General features: G+C 36.4%; 1 protein-coding gene across 1 annotated transcript; it reads left to right on the plus strand.

Moving 5' to 3' along the window:
• Positions 1 to 2901: 2901 nt before the first annotated feature.
• Positions 2902 to 14038, plus strand: LOC145134263 (putative serine/threonine protein kinase IREH1). Its single transcript, XM_079069137.1, has 18 exons — positions 2902 to 3792; positions 4355 to 4422; positions 4512 to 4694; positions 4768 to 6084; positions 6151 to 6323; positions 6407 to 6656; positions 6735 to 6827; positions 6901 to 7041; positions 7561 to 7653; positions 7780 to 8029; positions 8119 to 8204; positions 8284 to 8372; positions 8448 to 8499; positions 8566 to 8622; positions 8697 to 8867; positions 8955 to 9032; positions 13231 to 13461; positions 13725 to 14038. Exons 1-17 carry the CDS (start codon positions 3030 to 3032, stop codon positions 13318 to 13320), a joined length of 3954 nt encoding a protein of 1317 aa, XP_078925263.1. The 5' UTR covers positions 2902 to 3029; the 3' UTR covers positions 13321 to 13461; positions 13725 to 14038.
• The last annotated feature ends 433 nt before the right edge of the window (positions 14039 to 14471 follow it).

A 14471-nucleotide genomic window follows, 5' to 3' on the forward strand; every position in this document is an offset into this window, starting at 1 on the left:
GGTTTCAAAAGTATAAATCATAGTTTAAGAGTGTCCTTCTGACTCATACTTGTCTTCAACATATAGTATATATCATAGGTATAATGGTTTACTTACTAAAAAAGTGATATACCTACAATCTCCATATACCTAAATCAAGGAAGGTTACTACATATAAATCTTATTACAATTCTATACGAGTATATATGTCATGCATAATTGTTTACTTAATGAATAAGTAGAAAACCTACAAATTCCTTGTACTTAGAGTATAAGTGTTTGAGAAACTTATACTTAACATTAATACTTGTATATCAACAAAGTATAATATTTCTAAAATTGTGCTAGCGTGAGTCCATAACCGCTGCTATATGACATACAAGACCTTTGATTAAAAGATCCCACTAATGGTTCCACGAAGGATTCTACCATTGATGCCATAAAAGATTTTGCTTGTGGTACCACGAAGGATTCCACCAATATAAATACTCTGCGTGCTTCATCGATGCCGGACCACAATAAACTTCCTCGCTCACACGAGATTAGCGGTTACAGGTCATAGGATTTCCCCTAAGACTTCCAATCTTAGTTTATGAATATAATAGCTCATGTAGACTTTATCGAGTTCCTGTAGTTCTAACAGTGAAAGCATATTCGTGTCTAAAACCCTAAGTTACTAGACTATGCTTTAAACATTACTCCTAATTTTCATAATACTTAGGCAGTACAACAACTATAACTTGAAGTAAAGACCAGGTTTTATCTTACATAAAACCAATAATAGCAACACACTTAACAAGTCAAAGATGATTTCAAATTATCAAATATATAGATCAATATGAAGTTTTAACCAACGTAAAACTTATAATAATAACATACCAATAGTTGTATAGTTTCCAAAATATTAGATATATCATAAATATATATGATTTAAAACTACTATATCCTGGTTAATAGAATTTTATGTTGATCCGAACATACGATCATATAAACATAATATTAACTTATATATAATATTTAACATGCATTTCCCCCCGAAAACATTAAAGAGTGGGGCCGTAAAACTCACCCTAGTAGCGTGATTTGATAGAATTTAACTAGAAACGGTCAGCGGTTCGTGATCGTCCGGCTCGGGACAAGGAATGCCATCAACAAACGAGAGAGAGAAAGGAAATTTAGTGTAAGGAGAGTTAGGTTCGAACTTTCTATTTATAGGATGTCCAAGGCCCTCTCACGTCGTGAGAATAATAAGCTTACATCGTGAGCTATGGCTGCATCACCTCGTAGACTTGCCATTTGCGTTTCTAGCTTCGGAAGGTGTCCGGTTGACATCTCACGTCGTGAGAATAACATGCTCATGTCGTGAGCCCTAAACTTATCACTCCGTAACTTGTCATTTGTATTCTAGCCTTGAGAAGTGTCCTGGAGCACTCTCACGTCGTGAGAATACATGCTCACGTCATGAGCTATGACAAATTAGGGTTTCTGCCACGTGTCATGCTCTCGGACTGCTAGATCTTTGGAAGATCATATCTTTTGCATACGAGCTCCGTTTTTTACGTTCTTTATATCCACACATAGGTATTTCCAAGTACCACAACTTTCTTTTAGATTCCAATAGCTAATTCTCACTATATTTTAATTTCTTATTATTACAGAGATTTATAGTATTAGAGTTTATCATAAATTCTTCATGCGAAGTTAGATTGAGATTTGTTAAAATCTTTTGGAATTCTATGGATGTGTACTTTGAGTTATACCATAAGGTTTGTATGAAAGTTCATACTTGTATTAGAATTTGCCATGAACTACATAGAAATTTTATTACTTTACTTGTTTGACATGATCATATGTGACTGTTGTTGACCTATTTTGACTGGTGTTACATTAGTTGAACTCAACATCAAAATCTCTCGCTCATGCTCTTTTAATAAATGAGCCTTAAGTTGAGCTTGAGCTCGGTGTTCAGGCTCATTTAACTCGAGCTCGAGTCGAGTTTTTAACGAGTTGATCCCGAACAGCTTACAAGTAGCTCTGCTCACCTACCCGTAGTTATAGATGTTGTAAGATAGTAAAATGATATGCATGTTTGATTCTAAAATAAAGATTAGAATAGCTTGGCTTAAAGTAAAACAACTTTTACATAATTTGGCATTTTAAGTTTTTAACCACTAATATTTTCTATTAGCGGGATAATAACTCACGAGTGGCTTTGCTCATCTATCTGTAATTATAGATGTGTAAGATAGTAAAATGATATGCATGTTTGATTCTAAAATAAAGATTAGAATAGCTTGGCTTAAAGTAAAACAACTTTTACATAATTTGACGTTTTAAGTTTTTAACCACTATTATTTTCTATTCTCGGGCGGGGCCGTTTTGTGATTTAAGGGGGTGTTTGGGATTGCTTTTGAACATCAAAAGTTCTTTTGGTAGAAAGACTTTTGATAGAAGGACTTTATGCAAAAGATGATATTTAAAATGTGTTTGGATTTAATAAAATGACTTTTGTTTAGCTTTTATATGTAAAGTCCCCAAAAGTCACAAAATGTGACTTTTTGAAACTATTTTTTTTCTTCTTTACAAAAAGTCATTTCAAAAGATATTTTTTATTATCCAAACAACTTTTGTCATTTTTTTAACTTTTTAAAAAATTTAAAAGTTCTAAAAGAAATCCCAAGCACCCTCTAACAGGGTGTTTGACTTATCTTTTTTAGAGGCAAAAATCATTTTTGAAAAAGTCACAAAAAATCAGTTTTTCTTATATCAAAAATCCAAAAGTAGCAAGATGTTTGGTAAAATGATTTTAAAAGCTATTTTTGGATTTTTGATATAAGAAAAACTGGCTTTTTGTCACTTTTTAAAAAATGACTTTTGCCTCTTAAAAAAAAACCCCTAAATCAAATAATACCAAAATCCAAGCTTTTTCCCCGTGGTACGATGAACACATAGCAGTGAGTGAAAGCAGAAGCAGCCATCAATCAGATATACCCATACATATATGTTAGATTGCTGAAACCCCCTAATAGTAATAGTAATAGTATGATATAATGGTGTTTAAAGGTAGATTTTTCTCTTCAAAGAAATCATCCGGCACTTCAAGCCCCGAGGGATCCAACAGTCCTCGATCTATTGGTTCTAACTCAAATTCTCCCATCAGATCCGAAAAGAAGAAACCCAAGTCGGCAAGTAAAGAAGATCATCATCGGCCGATCGGTGGCAGTTCTTCGTTCCGTCAAACTCAAGTCAAAGATGGCTCAACTTCAACTTCAAACCTAAAGCACCAGAATCAGACCAGGAAAGACGTAACAGTAGGCACTGAATCAAAGATTCATGCTCAGACTCAGATTCCAGTCAGCACAAGACCTAGCTCTGGAGCAGCATCAACATCATCCAAGTCGACGCGGGAATCTGCGGCGGAAGTTCCGCCGACGGTTTCCCCAATATTGGCGTCTTCACTTGGGCTGAATCGGATCAAGACCAGATCGGGGCCGCTGCCGCGAGAGAGCTTTCTGGGGTTCAATAGAGATAGTAATAATAACAATGCTAATAGCAAAATGTCTTCGCTTGGGGCCAGTAATCTTTCTAAAGCAAAAAACAGCGCAGGTGGTGATGAGGGTAGCTTCAAAAAGATGGGGATTGCTGCTGATAAGAAAAAGATACCTTCTTCTTTCGAAAATGTTGATCGGGGTTCATGGGCCGACAATGTCAGCGCTTCAGACGCCACCACTAAAAGCTTGCTTTCAAGAGATCAGAACCCCAATGTTTTAGGCCGTTCGCCACTACGAAATGTAGAATCTTCATCAGAAGCTGGTACGATTTGGATAACTTCTCATGATGTGTTTTTTTTTTTTCTTTAATCATCTATGGTGTTTCCCTTTTATGTTTAGGTTTTAGATAATAGACACACCAAATGGTTAGCTTAGTGACTCTGCCTATGTTCCTCCTCCGACCAAAAAATTGAATTTTGGCTTTAATCATCCGAACCTAAAACTTTCCAAATTATAAGATCGCATACATTCCATAATCTAATACGTTTATATGGCTAACTCAGTCATGGAACTATTCTAAACTAAAAAACAAATTGTTTCTAGGAATGCCTCAACTTCAGACAGTTAGCTGTAAATACTTAAGTTAGTTATCATGTTATGCGGATATGTATTATTTGTTAGGGCAAAACTTGTAATTTCTAGTACATCTGATGGCCTGTGGACATTCTAGTTGTTAGAGGTACTTGCTTTAAGGCATATGATAATTTTATATGTTTGTAGTTTATTGAGCATTTGTTGAAATGCTGATACGTCGTGTAGCTTTCTAATACTTACTAGAAGACGATCATTCAATAAATTATTGTTTGAATCAATTATGATGATAGGGCGTCTGAAGTCAAGGGGATACTCTGGAGGGTTGAGGAGCTCAGAGATTTGTACACCAGAGATGAAGGTAATAATGTTACTTAATTTAACATTATCTTAGTTAGTTAGTTAGTTGTTTACGTGTAACTGAAACATTATATTTTTGTGTGTTTGTAGACATCATATGATTGTGAGAACCCGAAGGAATCTGAATCACCCCGGTTTCAAGCCATACTCCGGGTTACAAGTGCTCCTAGAAAGAGATATCCCGCGGACATCAAAAGTTTTTCCCATGAATTGAACTCAAAAGGTGTACGACCTTTCCCACTTTGGAAGCCTCGAGGTTTAAATAACGTAGAGGTAGGTTTATTATGTTGTATTGTATATTTGTTTGTATTAAAATAAATAGTTGATTGATTTAAATTTGGAGCAGGAGGTTTTGTCAATGATACGGGGTAAGTTTGACAAAGCAAAGGAAGAAGTAGATGCTGATCTTCATATATTTGCTGGAGATTTACTTGGCATTCTAGAAAAGAATGCAGAAAGTCAAGCGCAATGGCAGGAAACTCTAGAGGACTTACTGGTGTTGGCTCAGAGGTGTGCCATGACATCTCCTGGAGAGTTTTGGTTGCAGTGTGAGGGGATTGTTCAAGAACTGGACGACAGGCGTCAAGAGCTCCCCATGGGTATCTTGAAACAGCTTCACACCCGAATGCTCTTCATACTCACAAGATGTACAAGGCTCCTGCAGTTCCATAAAGAAAGCGGATTGGCTGAAGATGAACTTGTTCTTCAACTCCGTCAATCCCTTCATTCAGCAGATAAACGTATTCCTCCAAGACCCTCAAAACCAAGAAAATCTTTCAGTCAGGAACAACACGGGATGCTGGAACCCAAGAAAGAAAAACCCATACAACAACATCCTGCAAATCCTCCTACTGTAGAAATACCTAAAACCTTGGACTCGGGTAGAGACCGAATGGCTTCTTGGAAGAAATTCCCATCTCCTGGACCTGGACCAAAAAGCCCCCAAGAAGAAGTTGTGGTCAAGGAACAGACTGATACAAAGTTGGATGCTATTATTGAGAGGGTAGCCAGTGAAAAAGATGTGGATCTGACTACTACTACTACTACTATGAAGCTATCGCCTGTTAAAGATTCACAATCTAGCACGCCTTTTAAGCATCAGCATCGAGTTTCGTGGGGGTGGGGGGATCAACCGAATATCTCTGATGAAACTTCCATCATTTGTCGGATTTGTGAAGAGGAGGTTCCGACTTTACACGTGGAAGAACATTCTAGAATTTGTGCGATTGCTGATCGTTGCGATCAGACAGGTATACGTGTAGATGAACGGCTTGTAAGAGTTGCTGAAACCCTAGAAAAGTTAATGGAGTTGATTTCACAAAAGGATAATAGAAGTCCAGATGCTGCTAAAGCAAGTTCAAGTGTTACCGAAGACTGTGATTTCATGTCCCCTAAGCTTAGTGATTGGTCACGTAGAGGTTCAGAAGACATGCTTGATTGTTTTCCTGATCAAGCTGATAATTCTGTATCAATGGATGATCTTAAAGCTCACCCCTCCATGTCATGTAGGACCCGCTTTGGTCCTAAATCTGACCAAGGAATGACCACATCATCTGCTGGCAGCATGACTCCTAGGTCTCCATTGATGACACCAAAAACCAGCCAGATAGACTTGTTATTGGCAGGGAAGGGTGCCTATTCTGAACATGATGACCTTCCACAGGTAGGTATTAGGTAATAGGTTCTTATTTGTTATGAGATATAGGCATTGATATTGAAATCTTTGTAGATGAATGAGCTTGCTGATATTGCTCGATGTGCTGGCAATACGCCATTGGATGATGACCGATCTTTGTCGTATCTGCTGACGTGTCTTGATGACTTGAGAGTCGTGATCGACCGGAGAAAGTTTGATGCCCTGACTGTCGAGACATTTGGAGCACGCATAGAGAAGCTTATTCGGTCGGTGATAGCATTTTTATAATAAACATGTTTTTTATGAGGCGTGTGTTTGTTAATTGTTAAATGTTAATTGTTACAAGCAGGGAGAAGTATTTGCAGCTGTGTGAGATGGTTGATGATGAAAAAGTTGACATCTCAAGCACGGTTATCGATGAAGATGCTCCATTGGAGGATGATGTGGTACGGAGCTTGAGAACCAGCCCTATACATTCCGGAAATAAGGACCGCACTTCCATTGATGACTTTGAGATTATAAAACCGATTAGCCGTGGGGCATTTGGGCGCGTCTTTTTAGCCAAAAAGAGAACCACAGGAGATCTTTTTGCTATAAAGGTACCTCACTCTTTCTCTTTCTCTTTCTCTTTCATTTGTTTATTATATATGATATATTTATATTTAATTTTTTTGCAGGTTCTTAAGAAAGCTGACATGATCCGGAAGAATGCGGTTGAGAGTATATTGGCAGAGCGTGATATTTTGATATCCGTCCGCAATCCTTTTGTGGTAATAATATATGATGATGATGTTTAATAATATTGTCTTTTTTTAGAAAATATAAATACTTAAATTGTGACAGGTCCGTTTCTTTTATTCTTTTACTTGTCGCGAAAATTTGTACCTTGTCATGGAATACTTGAATGGGGGTGATCTATATTCGTTATTGAGAAACTTAGGCTGCTTGGATGAAGATGTTGCTCGTATATACATTGCAGAAGTGGTATGTTTTTATTTGTGTATATTTCATTTCTTATCAACTATCAATGCCAATTATATGATATAAACTGGACTGAATTCTTATTTCAAAATAACTAAAAGAAAATAAAATTATAGGTCTACAATTCAACAAGTACTAAATTCAATTTCTGCCTACCAAATCCCTGACCCTAACGCCTTATATATATATATATATATATATATATATATATATATATATATATATATATATACTATTATTCAACTTGGTCACAGTAGGTTGTTACGAAAGAATAGATAGACTCTAAACAATAAAAATAACACTAAGCCCCCTACAATCTAACACCCTTTGATTATTTTAAATAACAAACCTCTTCCATAATGCAAGTTTGTATGATTACTTCCAATTTTTTCTTTTGTGGAGGATATTGCTATAAATATAATTGGGTAGAATAGATTTTTGAAAGTAGGATGCCATAAATTATAATAGACAGACAAATGAATGGAAGTTTGTTGTTGAGTTTTGATATATTGTGCACTGCAGGTGCTTGCTTTGGAATATCTACATTCTCTACGTGTGGTTCACCGTGATCTAAAACCGGATAATTTATTGATTGCACATGATGGTCATATTAAGGTAGCTTATCTATCTCTTATAAGTTATAACTTGCTTCTGGGTTTGGGTTTGGGTTTTGGTTATAAACATACAAATAACTATTCAGTAAGCATATGCTTGGATAATTGTTTTGTGTTTTGTGAGCAGTTAACAGATTTTGGGCTATCAAAGGTTGGTCTAATTAACAGTACAGACGATTTATCTGGTCCAGCAGTGAGTGGCACATCACTATCACTATTGGGTGATAATGAGTCTCAGTCATCTCTATCATCTCCATCTCCATCTCTATCTCTATCTCTATCTGCCACTGAGACTCAACAAGAAAGACGCAAAAACCGGTCTGCTGTTGGAACTCCAGACTATTTGGCACCCGAGATTCTTCTGGGAACTGGACATGGTTTCTTCACAAATCACAACTAACTTGATATAATAATGACACGAATTGCTTATAAAATCTCATGCATGAAAAAAAAATGTATCTTTCAGGTACATCAGCGGATTGGTGGTCTGTTGGTGTAATACTATTTGAGCTGATTGTTGGCATTCCTCCTTTCAATGCAGAGCACCCTCAGGTGGGGTTGGGGTTGGGGTTCCTACTTTCACTTCTTTGTTAGTTGCTGTAATCTTACCTTTTCTTCACTGTTTTTTCAGATGATATTTGACAACATTCTCAACCGTAACATACCCTGGCCTGCAGTGCCTGATGAAATGAGCCCTGATGCCCAGGATCTCATTGATCAGTAAGAGAAACTTTTTAATTATCATCTTTAAAATTTAAAATACATTTTTCTGAATTCAATCATTGTGCACTGCAGATTACTGACAGAAGATCCTAACCAGAGACTTGGAGCTAGGGGAGCAACCGAGGTCTGCTTTCTTGATCAACATTAATCATTGTGAACAGGAAGCTGAATAATTTGATAAATGCAACAGGTGAAACAGCATCCATATTTTAGGGATATTAACTGGGATACCCTTGCCAGGCAAAAGGTGCATTAACTATTAAACTTTGTTTGATCTGATGATTTAAAAGAAAGTAGAAATAATATTATGTTTTGTGTCAGGCTGCATTTGTGCCTTCATCAGAGAGTGCACTGGACACAAGTTATTTCACAAGTAGGTACACATGGAATAACTCAGAGCAGGTATATGCAGCAAGTGAAACAGAGGATTCTAGTGACGATGGAAGCATGAGTGGTAGTAGTAGCTGCCTAAGCAATCGTAATGATGAAGTGGTTAGTAGTAGATTTTATTTTTTATAAAAAATGATTGAAACTTTCAACTTTTTTTATGATTTTCTTTCTGTTTTGTTTTGGTCGCAGGCTGATGATTTTGGGGGTCTTGCTGAACTTGAATCCGGAACTTCTGTCAACTATTCTTTTAGTAATTTCTCCTTCAAGGTATGCCTCGCCTTTACATCTTATTTATTATATGAATTCTAGTCAAATTAATAAAATTAAACACTTTAGCCAAAAAGGAAATGGGTCCAACAGTTTTTGTTTATGTATTTTAGTTTTTACCCATAATAGCAGTGTACTTACATTCCTTTACCAATAGTAAACTGCAACAATTCTTTTATATTGATTGTATAATATGATGTACAAAGAGATCTTTATATATATATATATATATATATATATATATATATATATATAGAGAGAGAGAGAGAGAGAGAGAGAGAGAGAGAGAGAGAGATAAAGGTTACTCATAGCTACCCTCTAGATTAAGATTACTAGACATAACTAAACTAGTCTAATACACGCTAGCTTGGACCGTAGGAAGAGAAACTAGGAGTTGGTAATTGTTTTGTGAAGATATTTGTAGTCTAATACACCAAGACTTCCCCTTCCCCGAGCAACATTTTCTCTAATAAAGTGAAAATCAACTTTCACATGCTTTGTACGAGCATGAAAGATAGGATTAATAGAGAGGTAAGTGTCACAACATAAATTGGGAGTTGAGGGTCCAAGTTCATTTGGAGCCAAGTAAGTTTAGCTACTGTATAAGCAAGTGCTTTGCACTCTAACCCGGTGGAAGATGAAGAAATTGTTCTTTGTACTTTAACTATGTGATGATCGTTTGGGTAACCCGGTCGGCATTCGAGAATGTTGTGAGAGAAGAGATTAGCAATGGAAGTATTTTGCTTACGAGCACTACTGGTGAAGGCTTCAAGTATTGGGCTTGAGGTTTGACGTATAAGCATACCATGAGCAACAGTGTTGCAAAGATATAACGTATAATCCACTTAACCGTAGACCAATGGTTCTTTATATAGGCATGCATAAATTGACACACTTTGTTTACCATAAATGTTTTATGTGATGTCGGGCCGAGATAGTCACGCATTGTAGAACACCAACAATGTTTTGATATTTTATTGGATCGGAAAACATAATGTAACACTGCTCGAAGTGGATGTGATTATGAGCAAGGACATAAGTTTGGACTCGTAAAGGCTAGTCCATTGTAAAAGTTCCTTTGGGGAAGCATGACATTTGAGTCATGGGGAACAATTTTAAGACTCTAGAAGTAGTTAAGTGGCCTCAAGTCTTTAAGGGAAAAGGCCTTGGTGAGTTGATGGACAATGCGTGATCAATAACCACCATCTTATTGCCCATGACTAATGTCATCGACATAGACCAAGTAACCTATATAGAGCAATTCCCTTACGTGGGTAAATAAAGAATGAGGGATCGGTCTTGATGCCCATGAAACCAAATGTCTGTGGAGTGGTAGAGTTTGAGGAAGTCTTTGAAAACCATGTTTGTGGAGCCTGTTTAAGGCCATAGATAGATTTGTAAAGCAGACAAACGTGGTCCGGGTGTTATGGATCAATGAAACCATGGGGTTGCTCCATGTAGATGGTTTGTTTGCGAGTAGTGAAGCGTGTTTCAACAACGTGTCTATGACAACGCTCAACAAATCCGTTTTGCTCACTAATGTGAAGACAAGATCTTTGGTGAACAATTCCAAGAGACAAGGTGACAAAGTTTGAAGGTGCTGTAGTCATTTGATTTTCGAGCTAGTAGAAATATCCACATCTACTGACTACTGAGAATGATAATCAACACATAACATAAAGTGATATGGCCATCCGAATATATTAAATCTAAAATTTTATTGCTTCGAAAAGAAGAAATGGGTAGAAAAAGTTTGCACAATTGTCCCATTAGACAAGAGGTGCAGAAAATGGATAATGGTTATTTGTAACAGGAAGTGAAAATCTAGATAACAAAGAATGTAAAAGACGCTCATGTGGATGACTAAGATGCTTAGAGGATGCACGAGCAGCAGAAAGAAAGACTTTGTTGATAGAATGAAGTTGAGGAAGACGAAGTGAGTAGAGACCATTTTCATTGGGGTTATATGTAAGGGTAGATTCATCATTCACAAAAAAAAAAAAGGTTGAATGAAATTAAAAAATATACATGATTTTCAAGACAAGTTTTTCGAAGATTGTTGGTGTATTCGGATGTATGGAATATTAGAGAGATGGAAGGTGTTGTGTGGTCAGGGAGGAAGCAATACAAAGGATAGGAGAGATGATCCATGCTTTCATGGTTGGTTGCTCCCTGTCAACAACATTGGCATTGAGACTAGTACGAATAGTAGAGGAGTCAAACGATTGCAAGTGCCATAATAATAATAATAATAATAATAATATGTGTTTTGTTTCATTGGAGACCTTACTAAATGGGTTGTTGATACTTGATAGCCTACCATAGGAAGCTTTACAGGCGGTTAGGCACCAATTGAATTGAAAGCCAGCCAATAGGACGGACCAAGATTAAGATTGTTGCTCGTGGCGTGAATTGACGCATGTAATCATGATCGTTGAGTAGGGCGTGTAATGCAATAGGGAATTATCACGCAATGAATTGATGGTAGATATGAATGAGACTGTTGGCTGTTGCATTCTTCCTCAAGACCAGAGATGGTATTGGTAAGCATAACTAGATCTTTGTGTAGAAACAAGTGCACCTGCATATTCTTGTGCATATTCTTGTGCCCCTTTCATAGGCTCAATTTTGAGAAGGTGTGTCTTCAAGTTGTATTCTCACGTGCATAAGGCAAAGCAAGAGTTTGTGAGTGGTGACATCATTGACATGATGGAAGGAGGCTTTAGAGATAGTTGAAGTAATCAGCATCGTTGGATATCCAAATTGGATATAACTAAGATCGCCTCTTGGAGTGGGGGGTTTGGGATGGATTATCCAGGCACAGGCGTTTAGATGGATAGGGAATTGTTCCATCAACACAACACGGTTGATAAAGAACAAATGGATGATATGGAGCCGCCCAATGGGTCCAAACCATTTATGGTTTATCGAAGGAGATCTAATTCACGTGCCAAGGAATAATTCTGTTACGTGGGAGTCAGTTAGAATAAGATCTATATATATCAGTAGAATGGGATAGGGAAATCATTCAGAAAATTCAGGTTGTTTTTGTATTCGGCTTAGTTGCTTGGGCAGGAAGACTCATTTTGAGCTTCTCTGATTGAATAAATTCAGTTCTCCTTTTGATTCTTCTTCCATTCTTTCTTTTTTCTTATCAACGGTCGAATAAGTTGTCTGCAGTAGCCATACTTGGTAAGTGCAAAGGCAAACTTGTGGGAGTTATGATGGCGAAACAGTAAATGCTAGATTTTTAGGGTAGGTAAACCTTAGACTATGAGACCATAATAAACCACAATATCTTGTATATTGATTGCATAATATGATATATGTATACAGAGATCTCTATACCTAGACATAAATTTACGTATATGTCTCTAGATTAAGATAATTATAAACATAACTTAGGGGTGGCAAACCGGGCCATCGTGTCGTGTTTTTGTCTGACACGACACGATGTCGTGTTTTTTTTCAACTAACACGAAAACGAACCGATTAAAAAACAACAAACACGACAAAGATGACATAATATAACAATTAATTTATTTAATTAATACATAATCATACATAACACGGCAAACACGACTGACAAATGCTAAATCGTGTCAATTTCGTGTCGAATTTTGAACACGAACACGACACGACATGACGTCGTGTTTTTTATTCTTGATACGAACACAACACGAACACAAATTCAAATTTCAATTTCGTCCCAATTTCGTTTCGTGTCGTGTATTTTTGTCGTGTCGTGTCATCAATTGCCACCCCTAACATAACTGAACTAGTCACTAGCAACAGCATTTTTGTATATTTTATTTTATACCCCCTGATTTCAATATATAACCTAAAAGTTGTGAAATGTACCATAATAGCAAACTTACTTGCATTTCCTTACACATAATAGCAACATGCTTATGATTCCTTACTGATAGTAGCAATGTACGTAGCTCTTTTTATGAATAGTAGCAACATGTAACAACAAACTACATTGCCCATCAACATGTAAAATATGTTACTATTATGGGGGTAAAAACTGTAAATACATTGTAATTACTTACTTGTTAATGTGCTTATGTTGCTGTGATATATATATATATATATATATATATATATATATATATATATATATATATATATATTGCTTTCATTGTATGTTGATGTTAATAATTAACATGAAGATGGTTTGTTGTGTTTGGTTCAGAATCTTTCGCAACTGGCATCGATCAACTATGATTTACTGAGTAAAGGGTTGAAAGAGGATCCACATCCACATACAAATCCTAATTTATAAGCATGATCTCCTCCAGCTCCAGTTCAAAGACACACCGAAAGAAAAAGAAAAAAAAATGTTTGTTGTTGTTGTCAGATAGATAGATAGATCACAGATGGCAGATGAATATGAAAGTGGAGTCATCAGCTGCACATGTTTCCTGTATGTATATCCTGTCTTGTCTGTAAATTTTTAATATCTCTCTCTCTCTCTCTCTCTCATATATCTTTTGCATTTTGTTTTAACGGGACGGGACTCAACAAGCTATCTAGGGTTATTTTTGCTGACGTGGATGTGGAGGGCATTCACGTCTTTTGCACAAATGCAATACAGCCTGTTTTGTTCTGTCCTATTTAAAAAACTGGGCCCATTAGTTTCCCGGAATGATGTGATGTGACGTGATGTTGCCTTCTTTTTTGTTGCAGATGTACTACAAGTCAAGTAGCTGTTAATGGAAATCACATGACATGATGATGATGATGATGATGATGATGGGTGGAATAGATAAAATGTTGGTCATCGATCCACTTTTTAGTTCCTACACTTGATTTTGATTTTGATGATGACTGACTGTCGACTCACTCACATAGTAAGTGAAGTTGTCAAAATTGGCATCCCATCACATCATCATGATTTGTTAGTGAACTTTCCCTTTGTTTTTCCCAGCCAGCTATCCAAAATTGTTGTAAATGTTATTATGTATCTATGTATGTTCATAATTTAATTAATGTTTTTTTAAGACTTGTTGCAAGAGTTCAATCTGCCATATTGATATTGTCATTGGGTTGCTTCTGTTAGTTAACATTACATGACTACATGAGACTTAGGAATTGGAGTAGAGTTTCAAATGAAATCTGGACTTGCTATCTCATTCCCAACTGGTTGCAGTTGAGCTAGCTAGCTACACACGACTCTATTAGATATGGGACTTGGGAAAAAATGTATTTCATAATAAAACTCTTTAAGTTGCATGCAATAATATTCCTTTGAGGTTAAATAAATTCTAATACACACAAATAATAAAGCTCTTTAAAATATTGCAATAATTTGTTATTGTTGCTCAAGTAAGGTCCCGTTTGATAGTTTCTGTCTGGGAAAGTGCTGTCTGGTAAAGTGCTGTCTGGGAAAGTTTTCTGACTGGGAAAGAAATCATGCTGTTTGATTGTACATCT

Source organism: Lactuca virosa, chromosome 8 (genome assembly GCF_052849685.1).
Source record: "Lactuca virosa cultivar CGN04683 chromosome 8, Lactuca_virosa_CGN04683_v6, whole genome shotgun sequence".
In the NCBI taxonomy this organism is placed as follows: domain Eukaryota; kingdom Viridiplantae; phylum Streptophyta; class Magnoliopsida; order Asterales; family Asteraceae; genus Lactuca; species Lactuca virosa.